The 13,155-nt window shown below is 38.3% G+C and overlaps 1 protein-coding gene across 1 annotated transcript in view; it reads left to right on the top strand.

Annotated features, from left to right (window-relative positions):
• MED12L (mediator complex subunit 12L) overlaps positions 1-13,155 on the top strand; it is a gene marked incomplete at its 3' end in the record, with an annotated part of 370,596 nt that overhangs the window by 311,148 nt on the left and 46,293 nt on the right. The window contains exons 20-25 of the mRNA XM_081086020.1: positions 1,416-1,547; positions 5,780-6,007; positions 6,563-6,704; positions 8,057-8,177; positions 8,545-8,646; positions 9,403-9,516. Of these exons, the coding sequence (XP_080942146.1) occupies positions 1,416-1,547; positions 5,780-6,007; positions 6,563-6,704; positions 8,057-8,177; positions 8,545-8,646; positions 9,403-9,516 (839 nt within the window). The remainder of the gene's footprint in view (positions 1-1,415; positions 1,548-5,779; positions 6,008-6,562; positions 6,705-8,056; positions 8,178-8,544; positions 8,647-9,402; positions 9,517-13,155) is intronic.

The raw sequence follows: 13,155 nt of genomic DNA, 5'->3' as shown, positions 1-13,155 counted from the left end.
GTTATTTTGTTTTTCTGTACTTATATGAATGGATATACTGGATTTCAGTGTAAAATGTTTTTCTTTCCAATGGCAAGTGAAAAAAAAATGAGGAAAACATTGATTACAAACATTGACTGTTATCCTCCCAATAAATGTTTATTTACAAAATAATTCTTTGCTTTTTAGGTTATATTTGGAATTTTTTGTTTATATAGTTAACTGTTGCTTGAATCTGTTTTTCATAATTATGTGAGTCTTTTGCTATAATTGACAGCTTATATCTGCTGCCCACTGGCCCCGTTTGCTGATGCCATTTCATATTGTTTGGAATGCTATATTGCCATTTCCTCTTGTACTTTCCTGAGTTCCACATCTGGTGTTTGTGATTCCTTCTTGGCCTAAGTATCCTAGGCTCCCTCTGGCTTCACCCTGTTCCCTAAATAGTGGAGTGAACTGTGGTTGGGAATATGGAGACCTAAGCTCTCTTGGATCTGCTGTGAACTGGCTCTTAGCCTATGTGCAGGTGACTTTACTTTTCTGAGCCTTAGAGCCCTCTTTGTAAAATGAGGAAGATGAGTCAGTTCATTTCTAAAGCCCATTTGAGCTTTAATAATCTGAACCATCACACTATTGTAGGCTGAACCCTTTAACAGAATACAAGGTGGGGGTGGCATCAGATTCACAAAGAGGGGGCTGGACCACTTTTTTGGCTCTGTGTTGTATAACCTTTTGTGTTGTATGAACTGGGGTGAAAGAGGCCATAGTTAGGATTTGGGGAAATGGCACAGATTGCAGCAGCAATGGTACTTTGAACTGAAAGACTTCAGGGAATGTGTCTAAGGGGAAGGGGATTTGGTTCTTATATGAGATAAACTAATGTAAATTTGTTTCTAGTTTGGAGAAACAGGGAAATGTGACCTCTAACTGAATTCACCAGGTTCATGTGAGCACCAGCTCAAGGTTTAAAAACGGATTTCCCAGATTTACTGATTAAGAATTGTCCCTTAACAAAGAAGTAGATTTGGGGATCTTTGAAAATTCAAAGATCTAATTAGTGAATCTTTTTGCTGAGGAGAGATTCTGAATCAGTGAATCTTTTTGCTGAGGAGAGATTCTCTACTTTAACATTCCTTTATGTTCTAGTCACAGCAACTTAATTGATGGATTCCTTCATATATACTTTCTGTATGGAGGAATTTCTATTTTTCTTGTTGTTAATGCCATTTTTAAAGTTTTCTAAAAAAATATCTAGTATTTTAATATTATAATAAACTGATATTTTTCTTAATTATTTACTACTGTTATAATGATTAGTGTCAACAATCTAATACTTTTTTATACAAGTAGTAAATGGACATATTCTCTAAAGATTTAAACAGTAGCTTATGTATTAGCAACATGTATATCTCACTCCTCGCATGCTGTCTCCTCAGGCTGTGTAGTGTGGTAAAGCATGTTGTGAACCCCTCAGAGTGCTCTTCTCCTGAGAGATGCATCTTAGCCTACCTCTATGATCTCTACGTGTCATGTAGCCACCTCAGAAGTAAATTTGGAGACCTCTTCAGGTGGGTAGAAGAAAATCAAAAGAATAGGGGTAGGGTTATATCTCTGTTTATTAGTGACTAGACCAATATTGTCATCCTTTTTAATAGTGAAAGTTAGTCGTAATTATATCTGCCAGAATTCATATTGAGTTACCTTTCATTGTATCTATAACCTTATTACAAATGGGTGTTTAACTCTGATTGTGATTTTGAGATAAACTTGTGATACAATATTTTATATTTTGCACTTGCTGTTACGTCACTGGGAACATTGTTTCCCACTTTTGTGTGCACTCACTTTCTCACTTTGTTTCTCTGCTTCCCTTATCCTGTTCGAAACAGCATCCCTGACTCCCTTTCATTCTCTGCATCTTAGCGCTTGCTACCACCACAGGTACACAGGTGTTGGAAAATATATACTTATTTAATGTTATTTTGAGGAAACTCAGATTATTAATTATAGGAGACAGTCATAACTGGCAAAATAAATTTAGAATCTAGAAGGAGGTAAGGAAAGCACGATCAGTTACGGTTTTCTCTGCTCCATATTTTACACCCATTTGTTTGTAAATCCTATGAGCTAGCTCTACCTTCCAGGTATAGTACCGGGAATCTGACTACTCTTCATTGCTCTGTCACGACCACCATGGTCATCTCCTGGGTTAGACCATTGTGTAGCTCTTCTCACTGGTTTCCCTGCTTGCCTCCTTGACTCTCTTGAGCATATTATCAACACATCTACTAAAATCATCCTTTTAAAACAAGAACAATAAAGTTTCCCAATGGCTTCTCATCTATTCAGAATAAAAACCTCTGAAGTCATTACCTAGCCTTTAGGACCTACTGGATCTGATTTTCTCTTCAGCCTTTTCCCCCTTGTTCCATTCTAACTATGTGCGCCTCCTTCCTGGTCTTCAGACACTCTGAGCAACCATTGTAGGGCATTTGCACTTGCTATTACCGCTCTTATGTTTTCCCTAGCTACTTACATGCTCAGGTCCACAATTCATTCACGGCTTTCCTCCCAACCACCCTGTTTATTTATTTATTTGTTTGTTTGTTTGTTTGTTTTAAAATATATTTTTATTGATTTCAGAAGGAAGGGAGAGGGAGAGAGAAATATCAATGATGAGAGAGAATCATTGATTGGCTGCCTCCTGCACGCCCCCAACTGGGGATCAAGCCTGCAATCCGGGCATGTGCCCTTAACCGGAATCGAACCTGGGACACTTCAGGTCAGGCCAATGTTCTATCCACTGAGCCAAACCAAGTAGGGCCCAACCACTGCATTTTAAATAGCATACCCCTCTGCCTACACTGTCATTCTCTGACCTTAGCACTAACTCTGGCACATTGCATATTTATTTATCATCTCTCTCCTTCCTAGAATGTAAGCTTACCAACAGTAGAAACTTTTTCTGTTTTATTCGCTGCTATGCCCCAGTACCTGGAAGAGTGTCTGGCACATAGGAAGCACTTAGAAAATGTCTGTTAAGTAAAAGATATATACAAAAATATCATGAAACTTTTCATAGGGAAAAATGTGAAAGTATGTCTCCATGAATGCTTAGGTTTCAAAATAATCCCTTACAGGGATGCTGTTTGAGTGAATCTTATGAACATCTTTTCACAGAAATTATGTAAGAGCAGTAATAACCTGTATCCTGCTGCTTTTTCACACAGAGCTTTCAGTCGACAGTTTTTAGAGAGCTTTCTCATACGTGATTCACATTAGGCAACAGCCCTGTTCTTAATAGTGAACTTCCAAGAAAGCTCCAGGAGCCCTAATGTTCCTGCCGGGCAGTGTAAATGAGTTCATTCCAGTCTTGTAACCTGGGTGCGTGGAGATCAGGAGACCAGCTTGCACTGAGGGCTGCTCGGGATCAGCACAGGGGTGCCCCACAGCTGTGACACTGGCTGAGGTTCCCTTGATTAAGAAGTGGCAGAGAAACAGCTGTCCCAGGAAACCTGGAAGTCAGACATTATTTGCAGTTTGGGATTTAGAAAAATGGCCCAACAAAAGCTAGATATGCAGAGAGATTTCTGTTAATATACTAATAAACCAGTTTTAATAATTTGATCTGAAGCACCATCTGTATAGTTCTGGAAGAGGAATATTTGGGGGACATATTCACACCTACCACTGATTGAGCTGCTGCTTGTGCCAAGCACGGCACTGGGCTATTTCCATCAAGATCCTTGCTCCACTCAACAACCCCAGGAAGTAGAAATGATGTTTCCTATCACCAAATGATTGTTCCTCATCCCAATTAATAAATGATGAAACTTAGACTTGAACATAAGTAATTTTGGCCTCCAGGTGTGTGTTGCTTTCATCACTCTATTGGAGTCTTTCGGGTTTTTTGATACAGGCAATTTCAGAAGGGAAATACCTAGGTTATTTCCTTAAACCCATATATGCCTGCACAGAGAGTGGTAAGAATCTGAGAGGGACCGACGTAGCAGCTGACTTCTTAATAAAACATAGACGCTCACCTGGAAAGAGTCTAATAAATGAAATAGGAAGCCTAGAAATGAAGGGCGAGGAGACTTTCCCATGAGCCATAGAGTTCAGAAAAAGTGAGCATTCCTGGCTGGAGGTCGGCAGAATTCTTTTGTTTCTAAAGGCAGGAATGATAGCATGTTAGAATTAAGTGGGAGGCTGAATAAAATAGACAGTGCTTCACTACTTGGAGAAGACTGTTTCCTGCAACACTCAGTGAATTGGGAGGGGGTGTTAGGGAGGGAATCAGCAGCGAGCAAAGTTTGATTTTGTTTCATCTTTAGTGGGAGAATGAAATGAATTAGGCACTATTGCTAGGTGAGGATCAAAGAAAAGTTACGTAGAAAGTTGGCAAGAGTTGTTAAGTCAGAAACTGGAGATTTTAAAAGCCCTGAAGACTATATAGCATCCATCATTTTGAGCAAGTCATAACTCTAGATGGTAAATGCGCATCCTTCAGTGACCACTGAGGAGTTTTTACATAAGTTACCTGGAAAGAAAGATAGTGTAGATTACAATTACTGCCCTTTAGTGGGTAGGTTTAGTCCTCTCTAATGGTCCAGTGCTTCCCAAGCACTTTTGGCACTTGGATTTACCTGGAACAGCATTTTAAACATACAGATTCAGTAAACCTACAGGGGTGATCCTGAAGGAGGAGGTTTTGGTAAACCACAAATTGAACAATCTCTGTTTCTTAAAGCAGTTGGCAGTGGCAACAGTTTAGGGTAAAGAGTGTTATTTATAAGCCTTTTCATTGTTAAAGCAGTCATTTCTGGGTACTATTTATGTAGGTGTATAACACTAGGGGTAAAAAGCCACATGTTGCCTTCATCACAAGTAAATTTGCTGCCAAAAAGTTAATCTAAAAGAAAAAGATTCTCTGCTGCATAAGAGAGCTCTTGAATAGAGGTGGATGCTGCTTATGAACTCATGTCCACAGCAATAGGAAGGAATAGCTGAGTATACATGGGATCTGAGCTTTGAAATCAGATTGTCCCTCAGCTCCATCTGCAGAGCCAGATTGGAACAGATACTTTCTAATTCCCTTTGTACTTCTAACATTCTATGTCATATTCAGATATAACTCACTGAAACATACTTGGTTTTCATGATAAGCCAGCCTCTTAAAAATCTCTTAATCCTGCTACAAGACAGAACATGATAAACTTTTAGGAATAATAGTTTATTCACTCTTATTTAATTTGTGTATCATCCGTTTCCCCCAACTAGAATGCAAGCTCCTGGATGGCAGGGAATGAGCCTCTCTTTCACAGCTCTGACCACTTGACCTCTGCTGGATACCCTGTACCTAGAGGAATAGTTTTGCAGGATATGTAATTACTACTAAGCCCTGAATTATTCCTGATGTTTAGTCTAACCTATTTTTCTTCTTAAGTAATAACACTTTGCAACTACTGTTTAGAGATAGTTGTTGAAAGCCTTAGTAAATTCTTTTATTTTTGAAACATATAAAATGTAGAAAAAAATTAGAAAATAATTAAGATTAGTAGCCAAGTTCTTATTCTTGTTTTGTTCTTCACAACCCATTCAGCAACTATTTATTGACCAACGAATACATTCCAGGCACTGTGTTCAGTGCTGATTATTAAGAAATTGGAATCAAGAACTCCATGTGACTCTTTGATAAGAATACATTACAGTTGCTACCATTTAATCTGTCCTTAAATTAACTAACTTTCTAGTTATTCTAGTTTTTTCTTTTTCTCAACTCTTCTTCTTGTAACCTCAGTAGTGCCTGTTCAAAAGTTAAGCAGACCATATATAATAATGTGATACCTGCTAATTCTAACTTGCGATGGGATCCGGACTTCATGATGGATTTTATTGAGAATCCTTCAGCTTGTAGCATCAACTACTCTATGCTAGGCAAGATCCTCAGTGACAATGCGGCCAATCGCTACAGCTTCGTCTGCAATACACTCATGAATGTATGTATGGGCCATCAGGACGCTGGAAGGTGAGCTGAGTTGCCCTGAATTTTGTGACTAACCACAGTTGTTACTTTGGTGCTACTTTGAAATTAACTTCCTTAGTAATTGCCTAGGCTGACAGTTGAATGTTGTTTTCTTTTTGTATATTATTTTATCTGCTCTGTACTATGATTTCCTTAACCCAAGAGACAAAAACATATACAAGAAAAATACAAATAAAAATTGTCTATATTTTTAAAATACTGTACTTAGGCTACCTAAATTACATAGTTTCTAAAAAAAAAAAATTATGTTCTTAAAAGGTCATTGTATAGGTTAAGTTTTTTCACAGAGTAATTGGCATCTGTAATGGGTATTGTTCGTTGTTTACCAGCATTAGAAACAGAAAACATTTCAAGCCATTCACTTTTATCTTCTCCAGGTTCTACTAGGTTATTTGTCAAGTGGATATTTATTATATCCTTGACTATAAGAAATGAATGACTTGTTTATGGTAGTGAAATATGTGTTCTTAAGTATGTCACATGCAGTATTTCTTTTTTGTTACTTTATACTGTGTCTGTTCTTTTTCTTCTTTCTAGGATTAATGACATAGCCAATTTCTCCTCCGAGCTGACAGCATGCTGCACTGTTCTTAGTTCAGAGTGGCTGGGAGTTCTGAAGGCTCTCTGCTGTTCTTCCAATCACGTGTGGGGGTTCAATGATGTACTTTGCACAGTAGATGTAAGTGTTCTTTTTCACTTAAAAACTCAACTGCAATTAAATATTTAGTTAGTGAGCAATATTTTTTAATTGACTCAACCCTTAACTGAAATGTAAAATTTTTTTCCTTTTCTCACTTTAAGCAGTGTACCAGAGTGTGGTTGGTGCTGTGTTGCATGAGAATGTCCAGGCTCAGATTCATTGGGGCATCCAGTCTTTCTTAGTGATTGTGTCTGGAAGTGATGAAAATATACCCATTTATATCACAGATTTCCTAGAATATTATATGCATGATATGTGAATTTCTTAAAAATCCATCTTGATTCTTTATCTATTTTTGCCTATCACTTCTTGGTGTGATCTTTTGTATGTTAATATATCGTACATATAGAACAATTTTATACATTTTAAAAAATACCTCCCAGTTGAAGTTGAACTTCCTAGTTCTGATATCTCAAGTCTGGGTTGGACAGTCCTATTCCATTCTGTGTCTCGCTAAGATTTTAGGCATGTCAAACTCCTACCTGTGGCCTGCTTTTCTAGACAGGAAAGACACATATTTTTATCTTTAACATTGTTCCTTAACCTCTTAGTTGTTTTTGTTATACTTTACCTCTGGTTAGTTCACTCATCTATAAAATTGGAATTAACAGTAGTATGAACCTCATGGTGTTGTGCAGTTAAATGAGGTGACTTTTTGTAGATTGCTACCCACTCTCCCTGGCATATACTACAACTTTATACTAAGGTTGCTATTATAGCTTTTTAAATTTTTATTATTATTTTCTGCCAAAGTCTTGTGAAATCTGTAAAGGTAGAGGTTATATTATGAATGAAATAACTTTTCTTCCTCTTTCCTCTCCTTTGAAAATTTAGGAGTCAATTGTAAATTTTCAGAGTTATTTTTAAAACTGATTTACTTATATTAAAGTCTCATTACTTTGTTATCTCTGAATAGAACCCCAAACCATTACTGAGGCTTGTGTTTTAACTAGGGCATCCTCCAGGTTTTTCCTTGCTTATTAATGGCTACCCTTAAATGACAGATCCTACTGAATTTTGCAGAAAAGTTGTATTTTTGCTACATCTTTTAGGGATTTCTTGATTTTTTTTTCTTACTGTTGTGTTTTTCCCCCCTAACTATTTGTACTCAAGATGAAGCCCAGTGTCTTCTTACAGCACTGGGATGTGGGTAAACCTCATTTGTTGCCTTATAAAGTAGAAATAGGCCTAGAGAATACTCATGCTAAGTTTCATTCACTCATTTGGGGATCTGAAACCTCATTGGTGTTGCCTACATTCTCTTAGATATTAATCTTAGCTGTTACTGAAAGGGTGTTAGGTATTAAAACGTGTCAATGTTTTTCTTGAAGGTGAGTGACCTTTCATTCCATGATTCACTAGCTACTTTCATTGCTATTCTGATAGCACGACAGTGTTTCTCCTTGGAGGACGTCGTGCAGCACGTGGCACTGCCCTCTCTCCTCGCGGCAGGTGAGGTGGCATCCGGGACAGCCGTGGGCATGTGATGCTGGTCTTGGTGGGATGGTGTCTAACTAGTGAAACCCTGTGAGGGTAGTATTCAGGGGCACATGCGTTGGGCCGTGGTGTGGCCTGCAGGTAAAGATGGTAGAATTGTATATCTTGTTCTACCCAGAGTACTGTGACTCCCTGGATGTTGGTACCTAGTTTTGAGGAAGCCCGTACATTCGAGTTTCTCAGGAAAGTGTAGCTGGTGTCTTACTTTTTACCATAAGTAGCATGTTTTCACATTATTCCAGAAAGTTTAGCTAAATAGCAAGCCTGGAGACATGTTCTTGAACATGTGAGGAAACTTGCTTTGGAAATCCTTCTTCCCCAGCTTGTGGAGACGCGGATGCCGAGCCCGGGGCCAGGATGACCTGCCGCCTCCTGCTCCATCTCTTCCGAGCCCCCCAGGCCTGCTTATTACCTCAAGCAGCCGGTGAGCTGATAGCCCCAAACCTCTGATTATGTTTTCATTTGCAGCTCCAGGTTCTCAAATGACCAAGTAGGCTGTTCATTCTGTAATTTCCTTCCTGACTTTGGGGGGCCTGCTTGAGGGTGATGAAGGGGTGCAATGGTGCCACTGAGAGGGCTGTCAACACCTTTCATTTATGTAATATCAGGATGTGTTGAGAAACTCAAATCCAGAGTTAATAAACAATAAAAATACTTTTGCTCTTAGGCCAGCCATGCTGGTGGGCAGCGTGATCCTCTAACATACTATGCATGTTAGTTGTGAACCACAGCATAGCAGCTTCGGGCAGTGATTCATTTATGTTTTTACTAAAGGGAAAACATCTAGGGATGCTGGTGAAATCTGTTCCTAAAGATAATTTCCATGTTAGGGTTTTTTTGTTTTTGTTTTTGTGTGTGTGTGTGTGTGTGTGTGTGTGTGTGTGTGTGTGTGTGTGTAGAGAGAGACCATCAGCATAAATGGATGAAAATCCTAATGTTTTTGACACATCTCTCTAAGGAGCAAAGACATTATTATTATTTTAATAGTAAAAAAAGAAACGGTTAAGTACAGGGTGCTGGCAGCGTTTCTTAGTGAATTCATGAAGCATCAATTAAAGCTAGCTAATGGCAATTAAGCACCCACAATCTAACAATGAAAAGCCCTACGACTGTAAATGGTTACAAAACACTGTTAATAACGGTGATGAGACGATGAAAGGCTTGTTCTTTGTTCTCATAGGCAAAACTTTCCCTGGAATAAGATCATCTTGTGATAGACACCTTTTAGCTGCTGCTCACAACAGCATCGAAGTGGGAGCAGTGTTTGCTGTTTTAAAAGCAATTATGATGCTTGGTAAGACTATCTTGGCACTAAGCTTGGTTAATCACCAGAAGTTTAATTCAATTTAATATTAATAGAAATATTTTGTTGTTGTTGTTGCTGTTGTTGTTGGCTTTCCCCAAGTCCAAGTTCAGTTGTACTCCAAGAAGTCTGTCCCTTACCTACAACACTGGTGGAATTTAAATATATTTTTTTGGTGGGGTTTTAACTGCATGCTGCCTCATTCTGATGTAATACAGATCCTCAGACCTCCTAGCTTGTGTTGCCTTCATTTGTTGGCATAAGTCACACTTTGTGATGGACACAGAAAACTTGATGACCTAGTCAAAGGTTTAAATCCCATGTTATATTCTAGGAGTAAATCACCAGAAAACCTGGGTTTCAGTCATAGTGTTTCTGCTTCCACTGTGACCCTGAACAAGTTTATAACCCTGTACCATAGTTTTTTCATCAATCAGGTGATAATTGCATTGAGATTGATATTACTGATAAATCAGAATTACATAGCATGATTTTATATAATTTATAATGACCAAGATGTCTTTTATGTTTTTATTGGCATATACACCCTCCTGGAGTAGTAGCACTGCCTTTTCTGCTCATTTGTAGTGCAATGCTTTAAGACATGTTTATTCTGTGAATTAGGAGACTGATTGGGAAGACTTGAATCACACTATCACATTCCAACTTTGGGTGCCCTCTTTTGGCCTTCACTAAACAAATGCTATCTCTTATGCTCTGAAGGAGCCCCCTTTCATTACAACAGAAGTTACTGCACGGATGAGAATGGTCTTTGATGAGTCTTAAAGAGCATAGCATGTTTGAGGATAAAGCCTATCCCTTTATACTTCATCTTGGAAAGTGTTATTTGGTGATGACAAGGATGGAAAACAGGGTTTTCATAAAACGGATTCTTAAAAGTGCGTCTAGCCCTAGCTGGTTTGGCTCAGTAGATAGAGCATCAGCCTATGGACTGAAGGGTCCCAGGTTTGATTCCAGCCAAGGGTACATGCCTGGGTTGTGGGCTTGGTCCCCAGTAGGGGGCGTGCAGGTGGCAGCCGATCAATGATTCTGTCTCATCATTGATGTTTCTATCTCTCTTTCCTTCTCCTTCTCTGAAATCAATAAAGAAATATATATTTTTTAAAAAGTGCATCTAAAAATACCTACATATACACATACATACATGCATGCATATATACATACATGCAAATTATTAAATGTGCATCTAAAAATAAGCATACACATAAAACATACATATATACATATACATACATGTGTATATATGTATACATACACACATACATGATGCTCCTATTACACCCAGGAATTTTGAAGTAAAAAGAAAAAGGTAAAGTCACATGGAGGGCTACAGCCTTCCTCTGAGCTCAGGAGCTTGTGTATACAGCCAACATTAAATGATCATCTCAATAATAAAATTTCTGTACATTTGAAAGGAAAGATTAGTTAGTTAGTTCCGTTTAATAGTAAAGGTAAAGACCATTGTTAACTGTATTTTGTTTATGGTAACAAACATAAACATAACCATGAATTTAGGGATTCACCTTTTTACTGTGGTAGCTAATGTTCATCAGAGAAACTAAATAGAAGATTTCCCATAAACTAATTTTGGAAGTGTGACTGCATTAAGTGATAGACATTTTAATGGCAGAAACCAAGATGAGTGCAATTTAGATATTGTCCCTTTGGTTTGAAGGACTAGTTTGATCCCAAGTAAAATTGGCCAACCTTTTTAAATATCCAAATAACCATAGTTTACTATCCTTGTATTATCATCAATTCACTTTTCTTTGACTGCCTCTCCTTGACCTTTTTATTTTAATTTATTTTATTTTTAAAGATATGTTTTTATTGATTTCAGAGAGAGGAAGGGAGAGGGAGAGAAAGATAGAAACAGCAATGATGAGAGAGAATCACCAATTGGCTGCCTCCTGCCCTCCCCCTGTTGTGGTTCAAGCTCAAAATCCAGGCATGTGCCCTGACCGGGAATCAAACTGTGACCTCGTGGTTCATAGGTCGACGCTTACCACTGATCCACCCCAGCTGGGCTCCTTGAGCTTTTTCATTGGCTTCAGTTCTTGGAGGAATCTACAGCTTTCTAAGCATTGCTTCCCAAGTCAGGATTAGGCCAGTTGAATGCCAGCAGAGCCTGGGGCCTGGCTGTTACTGAACACTGTTCTAATGTTCTATTGTCTATATGATTGTAGAAGGTTCTGGTACAACCTCCAGGTCATCCTAACATCTATACTGATTTGAGGATCTCCTAGTCTGGGACTAGCAGATATGTTTGTTTCTTTGTTTTTGCAGAAATTTTAAGTTACCTATCTCACATGTTCTAACCAATGTTCTCTCAAGTCCTGTCCATCAGGACTAATGTTGAATTAGGAAAATAGAACTGTTATATAGAATTTGGTTTCTAATGTCTATAGCAGTTTAAATTAAGGTGTAAAAATAGTTGTTTATATCACTAAAAAGCATGCTAATTTTTGATACATACAGAATCTAGTCTTTCTCGCAACTCCTAAAGAACTCTGTTGAATTAAATAAATTCCTATGGGTAAAGTGAAATTGGTAATATTTGCCCATATATTTTAATGAGAAATGTCTGATAATAAAAATGAAGATATTGCTGAGTTGAAATGTATTTTTATTCCTCCCTTCCTTTTAATGATTTTATAAGTAAATATTCAATAAGCAATTCTGATTTTTCATATTTTTTCATCAGAGTCAAAACTTTTTCCTAGTTGACTTGTAGGCTTTAAAAGACCTTTTGCACTGACCTGGGTGTGGTTTTGCTCTGAGGGCCTCCTGTAAACTCATTTGTTGGTTCCAGGAATTTTTTTCTCTGAAGGCTTATGATCCTGTGGGTAAACAGGCAAAAGTTTGGAGGCTCTGTTGTCCTTTGGCAAGGTTTATTACCAAATTATTTTATTTTTTCACCTTCAAAATATGACAGTTCTTTGTCTTTCGCAGCTAGAGAAGATTTCTTATATCTAGATCAGTGGTCGGCAAACTGTGGCTTGCGAACCACATGTGGCTCTTTGGCCCCTTGAGTGTGGCTCTTCCACAAAATACCGACTTCTGCGCATGGGCCACAAAGCTTCAATCACACTGTACGTGCGCGCCCGCACGTGGTATTTTGTGGAAGAGCCACACTCTAGGGGCCAAAGAGCCGCGTGTGGCTCGCGAGCTGCAGTTTGCCGACCACTGATAGATATTCAATCGTTCTGCTCAATGTTTCCCCCAGAACTTTTTTTAAATAAGAAAAACACTTTCCTTAGCTTCATTTTAGTTGAATATATTAGAGATTGGTGAGAATGAAGTTTTCTTTGTAAGTTGGTGTTTACAGAAAGGAAAACGAAAGACACGGGTTATTCAGTGAATGCCCCATTTTCCAGGGCTTCCTTAGTATGCATTGCCCTTTTCCATTCCCAGGGAAATAAATCTCTCTTGTCAAGAAGTTGATAGTAAGGTGGGCTAAGGCAAAACTTTTCTCTTGCCCTATGGATAGAAAATAAGTCATTGTAAGAGAAGAAATGGAAAAGGGACATCTAGCAGGGTGAGTAACCCTTCTTTTCCTTGTCTATAAGTCAAATGAATTTGAATACATTGATGCTTGAGATATTGGTG

Source organism: Myotis nattereri, assembly GCF_964212035.1.
Source record: "Myotis nattereri genome assembly, chromosome: 3".
Lineage (NCBI taxonomy): Eukaryota > Metazoa > Chordata > Mammalia > Chiroptera > Vespertilionidae > Myotis > Myotis nattereri.
Note: the sequence above shows the minus strand (reverse complement) of the source record. Positions and strands in the feature narration are given on the sequence as shown.